General features: G+C 47.8%; 1 protein-coding gene across 28 annotated transcripts in view; it reads left to right on the forward strand.

Moving 5' to 3' along the window:
* CABIN1 (calcineurin binding protein 1) overlaps positions 1-12,430 on the forward strand; it is a 164,009-nt gene that overhangs the window by 62,548 nt on the left and 89,031 nt on the right. For all 28 annotated transcript variants that reach the window (XM_077950308.1, XM_077950323.1, XM_077950312.1 and 25 more), the window contains exons 20-24: positions 2,969-3,130; positions 4,319-4,525; positions 4,746-4,891; positions 7,488-7,749; positions 11,617-11,877. In XM_077950308.1, the coding sequence (XP_077806434.1) occupies positions 2,969-3,130; positions 4,319-4,525; positions 4,746-4,891; positions 7,488-7,749; positions 11,617-11,877 (1,038 nt within the window). The remainder of the gene's footprint in view (positions 1-2,968; positions 3,131-4,318; positions 4,526-4,745; positions 4,892-7,487; positions 7,750-11,616; positions 11,878-12,430) is intronic.

Here is a 12,430-nt window from a genome sequence, read left to right on the forward strand (position 1 = left end):
CTCAAAGACAATACTGAATTGTCTTTGAGAGATTTTGATACCTGGTGGGGTTAACCTACTCACGTACCTCTTAGTCTCTTGACTATTCTTGGCCTTTTCCTCTTCTGTAGCATTGTAAGATCAGTCTGTAATGTTTTGTGATATCCAACTCCCTAACACAAACCCGCCATTGGAATTTTGATTGGAATGACATTGACCTCACAAATTAATTTGCAAAAGAACTGTCATTTTTGTATGGTTGAGTCTTTCCAGTCGTAAATGTGGTATATCTCTCTGTTTATTTAGGTCTTATGCTTTCATGTCCCTTAATTCAGCTTAATAATTTTCTCCATAATACTTTTTTTCTTTCACTCTCATTTTTTCAAAGTATAGCTGTAAAATTATATATATTTTGTTAGATTATTGCTTAGGTTTCAGTTGTTTTTGTTACTGTTATAAATAGATATTTAAATGTCAGTTTTTCTCTTTGATTTTTGTGGGCATGCAGGAGCATTAGTTTTTTAATAATTTTTTCTTATGCACCGTTCCTTTGTTTATTACTTCTGTTAATTTTAGTGGGTGGTAGACTTGAATTTTCTATGTAGACAGTCATATCATCCATGAATAACTATTTTTTCCTTCCTTTTCAATCCTTATAGTTTTTTTTTCTTTTTTTCCCCCTTATACCCTTTGCCAGGGGTCACCAAAGCTTTTTCTGTAAAGGGACAAATAGTAAATCTTTGAGGTTTTGTAGGTTCTAGGGTCTCTGTTGCAACTACTCAGGGCTTCCGTTGCCTCAGAAAAGCAGTCGTAGATATTACGTAAATCAGTGGCTGCAGCTTTCTTCCAGCAAAACTTGTGGATGCTAAAATTTGAATTTCATATAATCTTCATGTGTTAAGTTTTTTTCTGTTAATTTTTTTTTCAATCAGTCATTTAAAAATTCAGACATCGTTCTTAACTCCGAGGCCTACAAAACAGATAAGGGCAGGATTTGGCCCATGGGGTGGTTTGCCACCTGTGATCTAGAACTCTGTCTCTCTTTTATAAATTCTAAACTACTCTTTCTTTAGTGATTATAGGTCCATTTAGATTTTCTCTTCTCAAATCAATTATATTGTTGTAACAGTTTCCACTTAGAGCATAAGGCTGTTCTTGGTTTTTGCTTATGCTTTAAAAAGTTCTGTTGTACCTCTAGTTATGCCCCTTTTTCATTGCTAAAATAGTTTGTGCTTTCTCCCCCCACCTTTTAAAAACCAGTCTTTCATGAGGTTTGTATAAATTAGTCTTTTCAAATTACCAACTATTGGTTTATTGACCCATTGTTTCTTTGCTTTCTAGTTCATTACCACTTTAATATTTCTTTTTACTTTCTTTGAATTTACTCTGTATTGTTTCTAACTTACTGAATCGAATGCTTATTTTAGTATTCACTCTTTTTTATCTTTTTTCTATTATTTTTATTATTTTTAAAAATTTAGGGCCAGGCGCAGTGGCTCACGCCTGTAATCCCAGCACTTTGGGAGGCTGAGGCAAGTGGGTCATCTGAGATCAGGAGTTTGAGACCAGCCTGACCAACAAGGTGAAACCCTATCTCTACTAAAAATAAAAAAATTAGCTGGGCATGGTGGCAGGCACCTGTAGTCCCAGCTACTTGGGAGGCTGAGACAGGAGAATTGCTTGAACCCGGGAGGCAGAGGTTGCAGTGAGCCGAGATCGTGCCACTGCACTCCAGGCTGGGTGACAGAGTGAGACTCCATCTCAAAAAAAAAAAAACAAGAAAATTCGTTTTCTTCTCAGAGGTCTTCCTTGATTTTATTCTCTCTTTTTTTTTTTTTTTTTTTTTGAGACAGGGTCTTGCTCTGTTGCCCATGCTAAGAGTGCAGTGGTGCAATCACAGCTCACCGCAGCCTGGACCTCCTGGGCTCAAGCAGTCTTCCTGCTTTAGCCTCACACATAGCTGGGACTACAGGTGTGCACCCCAACGCCTGGCTAATTTTTAAATTTTTTGTAGAGATAGGGTCTCACTTTGTTGCCCAGGCTGGTCTCAGTCTCCTGGGCTCAAGCAATCCTCCCACCTCAGCCTCCCAAAGTGCTGGAATTACAAGCATGAACTGCTGCACCCAGCCAGTATTCACTTTTCTAATACACGTATTGAAGACTATAAGTTTTCCCAAACACATCTTTATCTGCCTCCCATATGTTCTGATATTTGGTGTTTGCTATTTTTATGTAATTGATTTCTAATTTTATTGGATTGTGTTCAGCTGAGGATATAGTATGTATTATATCTAGTTTTTGGTCTTTGTTTAGACTTGCTTTTCATCCAGTTTTGGCAAAAATCTCATGGATGCTTGAAAATAATGTGTATTTGCTAATAGTTGGGCATAACAATAGCTGTCAGCTCTCATATTCATAGATGTAACTTGTTTACTATGTTGTTCACATCCTCTCTGATCCTCATTTATGTTTTGTCTGAGGGAGATTCTTTTAGCCCTAGTGGGATTTATCATCTCATGTTATAATTATTTTTTATAAACATTTATCTAACTTTATTCTCTCCATTGGAATCTGAACTTCTAAAAAGCAAGGACTATGTCATACTATGTCTATTATAAGAAAGTATTCAGTAATTATTCATTGAAGAAATGAATGACTAAATAAATGAGTGAAGTTCCCAGGAGGCAAATAATATCTTCTTCTGGTGGCTGGTAGAAACTGGCTAGGTATGCTAGGAGAAAGGCAGCTTGGTAAACCCATCAGGAGGCTCCTGCTGGGCCCAGAGGTGGGACCAGAATAGCTCCTATTAGGATAACAAGACTTTTCCGGGAAACAGGTATTTTTGGAATCAAGTCATGCAGGAGCCCAACAGACATAGCCACCTCAGGTTAAAAGAGCTGATAGAGTGGTGGTCTGTCTGGGGCCCTGCTGTAAAAGGGAGGCAGTGGCTACAGGCCCTCACCTCAGGCATCTCTTCTGCCCACCACAGGTACGAGTACTCCAGAAGGAACTGGCTGCATCCACCTCTGAAGACACGCACCCTTACAAGGAGGAGCTGGAGACAGCCTTGGAGCAGTGCTTCTACTGCCTGTACAGCTTCCCCAGCAAGAAGAGTAAGGCCAGGTACCTGGAGGAACACTCAGTCCAGCAGGTGAGGGTGCTGCAGTAGGCCCAAGGAAGAGGGAAGCAGGAGGTGTAAGCTCTCTTGAAGGATGTCATATTTGTCAACAGTCATCTTGGCAGTCCTGCTTGGAGTTGCATCAGAAGGAGGAGAGAAGACAGTCTGATGGAGTCTATCAAAGGACAAGGGTTTTTCTTGCAAAAACTTATTTTCATAAATGTTGACTAACATTCAACTAATGTTGACTAATATGTAGAGCCAGGTATGGTGGTGCATACCTTTAGTTCCAGCTGGTCTAGAGGGTGAGGATAGGAGGATTGCTTGAGGCCAGAATTTCAAGGCTGGAGTGCACTGTGATTGCACCTGTGAATAGCCCTGGGTGGCAGAGCAAGGCCCCATCTCTAAAAACAAACAGCAAACAAAACTACCCTAAAACCAAAAAATGTAGCATGGCAATTGTCGATAGTTTATTTCCATTTTGGATATGAATAATTCCTTAGAGGTTTTCCATTTTTGTGTTGTTTTGTTTTGTAGAGTGCTATTGAGTATATTATCTAATGGCTCCTCAGTACTGTCAGTTATGTCTGATCTTAGGGATTCCGTCCACTAAAATGTAAGCTCCTTAGGACAGAGCCCCTGCTGTGGACCCCAAACCTAGGGCCACCCTCCCTGGAGTCAGCCCTCCTTCAATAATTTGTCTACCAAGTGGAGAGGGTCTGTCGCTGGCCGAAGGTCCCCCCGCATGATGGAACCCACCCGCTGGCTCAGCTACGTGGGCTTATAGAGCGCAGCTTGTAATTTCCAATGTCTGTCTTTCTGCAGACCAGCCTTATGCTTTTCAGACACTTGGATTTGGGGATTATAGTGGGCATGCGGATTTTTTTTTTTTTTTTTTTGAGACGGAGTCTCACTCTGTTGCCCAGGCTGGAGTGCAGTGGCACGATCTCGGCTCACTGCAACCTCTGCTGCCCAGGTTCAAGAGATTCTCCTGCCTCAACCTCCTGAGTAGCTGGGATTACAGGTGCCTGCCACCGCACCCAGCTAATTTTTGTAGTGCAGATTTTTTTTTTTTAAGTATAATGGGGATTTGTTTTAGGCTCTCCAATATGCCATAACCTCATTTACATTGGACAAAATGCGTTTCTGTGGAGGAATGTGTTTTTCCCTTTTCATTTACCCTGATTGTGTTATGAATCTGCCTTCTGTCTTTTTTTCAAGGTGGATCTTATATGGGAGGATGCCCTGTTTATGTTTGAGTATTTTAAGCCCAAGACCCTTCCTGAATTTGACAGCTACAAGACCAGCACTGTGTCTGCTGACTTGGCCAACCTGCTGAAGAGAATTGCCACCATTGTGCCTCGCACGGAGAGGCCAGCACTTAGCCTGGACAAAGTCTCTGCCTACATTGAGGGAACTTCAACTGAGGTGGGCCCACAACCTTGAGGAGGTGGGGGACCGGGCTGGGTTACACTCTTCCCCTCTGCCACTGCTGTGTATACTCCTTTGCTTCTTTTTCTGCTCTGTACCAGACGGAGGGGCAGGGGAAGCTGGAGAGTCTGTCCTGTGACTAAACAGTCCTGGGTTTACTGGTCACATCTGAGTCCTTGACTTCACCTCCCCTCATACTTTTCCTCTCACCTGCCAGGTACCCTGCCTCCCGGAGGGGGCTGACCCCTCCCCTCCGGTGGTGAACGAGCTTTACTACCTCCTGGCTGATTATCATTTCAAAAACAAGGAGCAGTCCAAGGCCATCAAGTTCTACATGCATGACATCTGCATCTGCCCCAATAGGTCAGTGACCAGAGTATGAGGTTAGGCTGGCTGCAGGGATGACTGGGGTGACTCCAGCTCAGCAAGCTCTTCAGTGGGCCACTTTGGGTTTCCCGGCCCATTGCAAAGAGACCAGGGAAAAAGGAATGAGAGGGTGGTTTAGCACTTTGCCGTTGTTAGGAAAGGCAGGTTTTCCATGAAAAGAAGAACAGAGGAGAGGGCCTCTTTTCCAAAGTCCTCTGGGAGGGTTATTGGTAAAGGGTTATTAGAGAAGGTACAAGGTGTCCATCTGGACCCTGGTGTGCAGGGCAAGGAGGCGCAGCCTGGCTCCATCTTGTTGGTTTTGTGCTGCCTACTTTCAAAGCCCCAGGATGTGTACTCTTGCTGCTTCCACTGCAGGCTTCTTAACTATGGTTGTCTTCTTGGGGACAAGTAATAGAAAAACTCAAGCCAGAGTTCTCTTTTTTGCTCTGATGCAGTGCACTGTTAGCTGTAGCGATTATCATGATGGTGCATGTAGGAGAGCTCATTGCACGTGAAGCTCATGCTCTCTTCCTGTGGAGCCCTGTTTGGCTTTCTCTTAAAACGTAGTGATTGCGGCTGGGTGTGGTGGCTCATGCCTGTAATCCCAGCACTTTGGGAGGCCGAGGTAGGCGGATCATGAGGTCAAGAGATCGAGACCATCCTGGCCAACACGGTGAAACCCCGTCTCTACTAAAAACACAAAAATTAGCTGGGCGTGGTGGCGGGCGCCTGTAGCCCCAGCTACTTGGGAGGCTGAGGCATGAGAATTGCTTGAACCTGGGAGGCGGAGATTGCAGTGAGCCGAGATTGTGCCACTGCACTGCAGCCTGGTGACAGAGCGACACTCATTCTCAAAAAAAAAAAAAAAAAAAAGTAGTGATTGCCTGGAGCCTCCCAAGGAGCCTTCTACATTCGTGAAGTCTGATGCACTTGATTAAGAGGGAATATTTTATCTTACCTAGGAGGTAAGCCTTGGGTGAAGGCCAAAAGGAGGCTACCCACTGTGGCTGACCTGTGTCTAAAGGTACACAGTAGCATCTGTAGGCACACTTTCTGGAAGGACTCAGAGGCCAGGCTGTGATAGCTGCCCTTGAGCCATGGGTGAGCACAGAACCACCCTAACTCAGGGCAAACCAGAGAATTCCACCTTGTCAGAATCCATCTGGCCAAGGAGAGAAGGGACTGGGTGTGAGTGGAGAAGCCAGTTTGCAAGACTTGTGTAGCTTGTGTGAAAGGTTCTCACAGAACTTCTTTTGCTTAGCCTGTGGTTTCTTCCAGGCAGGGAGCCATGTGGCAGAGCCCTGGCTGTCCTCTCAAGGTGACTGGGAACCAGTGAGAGAGAGCAGCCCTATCTGTGCTCAGTCTGGCTGAGTGCTCACTGCGCCACAGTAAGGGTTTCCTCCTCTGTTCCCCTACTTCCACATCTGAAAAGTGAGGGTGATAAAACCCACCTGTCTTTGCATGGCACCTCTCACCTGGCAGCCCTGTATTCAACAGAATGAAGGCTCATGGCAGCTTAGCTGGGCGTCCTTCCAACCTTCATACCTCCCTGTTTAGAGGGTATCAACCCATCAGCCTGGCCCATTAGGCAACCCTGCCACAGAGGCAGGGTCTCCTGTGGGATTGGCCCCAGTGCCAGGAAAGCCCTTGATGGCTTGATCCTGGGCTCCAGGCCTTGGCCACCTTCATTCTGGCCTTAATTGGCAGGTACCAGGCGAGACTTGGTGCTTAATCTGGTCTTCTGTGCTAGCAGTGCATTAAGGACGATTGGCATGTGGGAGGGTGGCATCTGTCCATTTGATTGCTGCCATTTCTGTTCTTTGTACTAGCATTCAGCAAATCCCAGACTATCAAGTGCCCAGAGATCATCTTAGTCTTGGTGTCTCTGTGGCCATTCCTCCTCTCAGACAGGTTTCTGTGTTCTCACTATCAGTTTCTTTCAGGTAGTCTCAGAATCGTAGGGTCTCAGGTGGTCCCTCACTTTTCATTTTACTGCTGAGAACTGAGCTGGAAAGGGCAGGGTCTGCTCAGGGTCGCAGAGACAGAATGGGGTAGAAGCTGGGTTGCTGGGGTCCTGAGGTCTCTGCTGCCCATGCTTCTGGTTGGCAAATGTGCTGATGGCAGGCTCTGCCCGCACAGAAGTAGGTAAGGCCACACCTGGCTGAGGGTCTTCCTGGTGCTTTGGCTGGACCGCTGCTGACTTGTCTTGTAGACTACTCCTTTTTCTCTCCACCAGAGCTGTTCTGTAGGCAACCCCGCAAAGCAGGGGAACAGAGTCCAGGAGCTCATCCATTAGAGTAGCTACTGCATGCCTATGAGGTGCTGAGTGATTAAAATACGTTTTGCCTCATAATGCCCACAGCTCTTGAGGTAGGTCTTCTTAGCCCTGTGTCACAGGTTAGGAATGAAGGCTCAGAGACATGGCTGGTCTAGGTCATGGTCATGGCATTAGTGAGTGTCAGAGTTGGGCTCTGAGCCCTGGTGTGGGAAGATAGTTTCCATGGTGTCCATTTGCCTGTCCACTAGCCTATCATTATCTTCCATGCTTTTCATGTAGTAGTGTTTTTAGCTGGTGCTTTTGTTACCACCACAGGTTTGATTCCTGGGCAGGCATGGCTCTGGCCCGGGCCAGCCGCATTCAGGACAAGCTGAACTCCAATGAGCTGAAGAGTGATGGGCCCATTTGGAAGCATGCTACGCCTGTCTTGAACTGCTTCCGTCGGGCTCTGGAGATCGACAGCTCCAACTTGTCCCTATGGATTGAGTATGGCACCATGTCCTATGCCTTGCACTCGTTCGCCTCACGTCAGCTGAAGCAGTGGAAAGGCGAGCTGCCCCCTGAGGTCGTGCAGCAGGTGAGGAGTGGGTGCTACAGATGGGCCTGCCATTCTTTTGTCCAGACAGAGTGCCCTCAGGTCAACGAAGCTCTGTCTCATTCGTACTTTATTCTTGTCCACACTTCCAAGCTAGGAGCTCACTGATGAATCTCCTCATGAAGCTCAAGCCATACCATGGTCAGTGACAACTTGGTCCCTGGTCTTTGGACACCCAGTCTAGTGTAGACAAATTTAGGGACAGGCTATTAGACCCAGCTGGTCAGCCATTGGTTACAGTGTAGTTGAGAGATAAAGAGGGGAGAAGTGTTGGCCACCAGAGGTAGCTATTTCTTCCCTGTTCCCTCAAAGGAGCTTGTTGGGTCCTTATAAAATTCTTGAGCTTAGGTTGGGATTTTGGAAGTCTCTCTTGGTAGGGGATTACCCTAGTGCAGGATGCCGAGTCTGGCCCTTAGGTCTCTGTTCAGTAGGGTACCCTTGGCTCCTTGAGATGGAAGTAAAGGAGCCATACTGACATGTTTAGGCTAGTGCAGCGGGAGCAGTAGTGCAGTAGCACTGCATCCTGGAAGAGGATAGGGCAAAGAAGTGTCAGCACCGCCTCCTCTTCAACGTTGCCGTCTTAAAAAAAATTACTCTTGGCCAGGTGCGGTGGCTCACGCCTGTATTCCCAGCACTTTCGGAGGCCGAGGCGGGCAGATCACAAGGTCAGGAGATAGAGACAATCCTGGCTAACATGGTGAAACCCCGTCTCTACTCAAAAAATAGAAAAAATTAGCCGGGCATGATGGCGGGTGCCTGTAGTCCCAGCTACTCGGGAGGCTGAGGCAGGAGAATGGCGTGAACCTGGGAGGCAGAGATTACAGTGAGCTGAGATCATGCCGCTGCACTCCAGCCTGGGAGACAGAGTGAAACTCTGTCTCAAAAAAAAAAAAAAAAAAAAAAATTTACTCTTAAATCTTACAAGGGACACAGGCTTCTTTAAATCAGTTATAATATTAAGGGCAAAGCCCATATCCCTCTGGCTGCCCCTACTATCTCAAAAACAGTTAGACTTGTTTCTTTCCAGACTGTAAAAAAGGTACTTTTTATACATAAATATGTATTCCTAGAAAAAAACACCAATCTAAATGCTATCACACTGTATATGGTACTCAGCTTCCTTTTTCACTCAGCACCACGCTGTTCTAGCCATGATAATTCCTGTGCATCTAGTACATTCCTTTTAAGTGCTGTAACCCTATTTTATTGTAACTGTCTTGCACAAAAGTCCCTTGTGGGATTCCGTTTGTGTTGCGGTGGCCCCAGAGTTGGGCAGGCTGGGGACTGAAGCTGCTGCCCTGGGATGCAGAGCCTGACTCCCCAAGGGGCCTTCCCTGTAACAGCAGGAGCAGCATTATCCTCTGCTGGGACTCAGTGGGCTGAGCTGATCATGGTCGTTGGATTTTCTCCTTCATCTCCCGCCAATGATGGCAAATGAGATTTGGCAGAGTGGGAGTTTTCCGGGAAATAAATAGGGTGAGAAGTCAGCGTTCCCTTTCTGCCAATGGCACTTGTTTGTGGAGCTTTGTTTGTAGTGGTCTCCCCAGGAAGGGAGCAGGGAAGTCAGGGTAAGGAGACTGACCTCAAGTTTCCACACACTTTTTCCCCTTGCTTTGTTCTTTCCTCTGCTTAGGCTCATAGCCTTTGGGACTGAACTCAGTGTTGATCTTATGGAAGCCATTGGCCCAGGAAGCTCAGGTCCTGAAACTGGGTTCCCAAGCCATCTTGCTGGCGTGTTAGGGTGGCAGGAGAGACATGGAAATCCACCCGCAATGCAGATGTCCCGACAGGGAGGGAGGGAAGGTAGGGGGAAGTGTTTCATAGTTGCCGAGGGTGAAAACTGCCTTGCAGAGCTATCTTGTGCCTCCTGGGTTCTTTCCACCTCTGGAGAGACAGCTTCCAACCCTGAAATGTGTCACGGGAACACAGTCCCCTGATTGCTACTTTTCCATCTGGATTTATTGTGTCTGCAGGATGGGCTGCAGGACACATGTTGGCAGCTGTTTGAGCTGCTGTGTGCTTCAGCTTTTGCTTAGAAACTCCTCAGAGGTGGTGGTGTAGGAGAACAAATACTTTCCCCATGATGTCAGTTCTCAGGCAAGGGGAAAGGCTTTGGAGCCAGAGCTTTCTAGCTGTGTGACCTAGAAGCAGTAACCTGACATTCCTGTTGTGGTTCCTTCTCTAAGGCAGTATTGTGAGAGTTCATTGGGAACACCTGCCATCAGCCATTTCCTGAGCACCCCATATGCGAGGTGAGTGAGGTGCCTATTCTGCTCTGAGGATGGCAAGGTAGTGAGATGGTGTCTAGTAGAGCTTCTGAAACACAGCAGGCCCTCAGTGACGGTCCCTCCTGTTCCTGTCTGAGGCCCTCCACACCACAAGGACAGGGACATTGGCAGTGTGCCCTGTATGGGGAAGGGGTGGGGGCTTCGACTCTTCCCAAGGGTCTGCATGGTACCAGATGCCAGCCCAGATGGGGCTCTTCACAGCTACCCTTTCTTTCTTGGCAGATAGCTGTTACAGGTGCCAGTGGCAGAACAGGGTGGGCAGGGGGGCTAGTGAGTTGGTCCAGGTCACACAGCTACAAAGCAATTCAAGTAGAAGGATATCCTTTTAGCCATCGCCTTTTCCTTCAACACATTTGCCACAGAAGCCCATCTTGGAGGAACAGAAGCCCATCTTAGAGGGTGTGATGGAGTCGCTTGGTTGGTCCCGTGTCTGGCCCTGCACTGGGATCCTTTCCACTGTATTTCACCCGTTGATGATCTCCCACTTTCTGTGTGGTCATTTTAATTTTTTCCCCTGAGAAGTGTGTAACAGAGCAGTGGGTAGCACATTGCTCCCTTATTTCAGTCCTGGGGCCATTGCTACAGGTTTTCACATAGACAAGCACCCACTGGACAGACATCCAAGGGCAGGCTCAACCTGGCTGGATAAGAACATGAGGCACCTCCTGCAGGCCGCAGCAGCTGCCCTTGCCAGAGACTAGTGCCTGCAGCCTCTTCCCCTCTCACTGGCCCCTGAGGTCAGGCAAGAAGAGGTTTTGGCTTCCCTGCCATTGATCCAGGACCACAGAGAGGAGGGATCAGAGACCTGGGCTGCTCAGAGCAGCTCTGTGGGCCCACACAGGCAGGCGTCTCTCTAGCTTCCGGCCCAGAGTTCTGGAATGAGGGGGCATGAGTTTGCCTGGCAGCTGACCAGGATTGGAGAGCAGTGCTCTCCAAGTTGGAACGCCTCTTAAAAGGTGATCCTCTGTGTTAGCTGTTTCCTTCCTTCAGTCTGTGAGAGCGTGGCTGGAGGTGCTTGCTGCAAATGCAGACTCCCAGTCAGTGGGTCTTAAGTAGGGCTCAGGAATTTGCCGCTCTACAAGTACTCCACATCTGTCTTAAAGAGCACAGAGAAGATGGTGGGAAGTCCTGTTGCACCCCAGGGGTATACACACTCTCCTGTGCAGTGGAACGGGGTGCTAAATACATGCCCTCTTCAGTGCTCTACAGCACTGGGTGCTGAGTATTAGTAAATGTCCTCTCCAGTGCTGTGGAGCAGGGTGCTAGGTGAATCTGCGTTAGGTGCTACAGGGGGAAGCAGAAAAAAGTACCCTGGTTGACATGAGGTGACCTGAGTTTAAGTCCTGCTCTGTGCCTTGCTTGGTGTGTGCTTTTGAGAAACCCTTAGGCCTTTCTACACTTCAGTGCCACCAGCTGTGAAATGGTGAGGGCATTTCTGTGTCTTGGTTGTTGAGGGGAGTATAAACTTGCAAATAGGTCAGCAGAGCTTTGTACAGGAAAAAGTCTGATCCATGGGCAGGTTCAGGCATAAGGCCAGCCCAGTCTCATGATCTTCTTACAGATGGAGGGCCGACGCGACAGCATGCTAGAGACAGCCAAGCACTGTTTCACATCAGCAGCCCGCTGCGAGGGTGATGGTGACGAGGAGGAGTGGCTCATCCACTACATGCTGGGCAAGGTGGCTGAGAAGCAGCAGCAGCCACCCACCGTTTACCTGCTGCACTACAGGCAGGCTGGCCACTACCTGCACGAGGAGGCTGCCCGCTACCCCAAGAAGATCCACTACCACAACCCACCCGAGCTGGCCATGGAGGCCCTGGAGGTGACACCATGCTGGCCCAGGGTGGGGAAGCAGGGCAGGGACAGGCTGGTTTCTCTATCTCCCTGGGCATGGGGCTCAAGGTTCCAGTGACTGCCCTTCAACCTGCTGCAAACTTATCCGTGTTGAGCAGCTTCATGTGCAATTGAATTAAAACATCATTTCCTCTCTTTTCCCAAGGGGTGTTTATCATCCTTTCTGGGAGAGTGATCATTTTGTTCTTACCTCTCAGAAGAAAATTGTCTTTCCTCATTAAGAACCTGACCTTGGTGATGACAGTCAGTGCCACATAGCATCTCCCAGGCCCAGGACATTCACACCCTGTAGCCTGACAGGAGGGAGAGAAGGTGCCCTTGCCTCCAGGGTGCAAACGAGACATCCAAGGCCCCAGCCTGTGCCCAGGCTACCCAGGTTGGCAGGGGCTGAGCTAGGGTGAGCAGCCTGCTGTCTTGACTCCCAATTTGGGATCTTCTGATTGTTGTTCAAGAAAAGAGCCGTTCTTTACTGCCTGGATTTTCTCTCATGGTTTCCAGAGTGTTTCTGATGAATGCTGTCA

This window comes from Macaca mulatta, chromosome 10 (genome assembly GCF_049350105.2).
Source record: "Macaca mulatta isolate MMU2019108-1 chromosome 10, T2T-MMU8v2.0, whole genome shotgun sequence".
NCBI classification, from domain to species: domain Eukaryota; kingdom Metazoa; phylum Chordata; class Mammalia; order Primates; family Cercopithecidae; genus Macaca; species Macaca mulatta.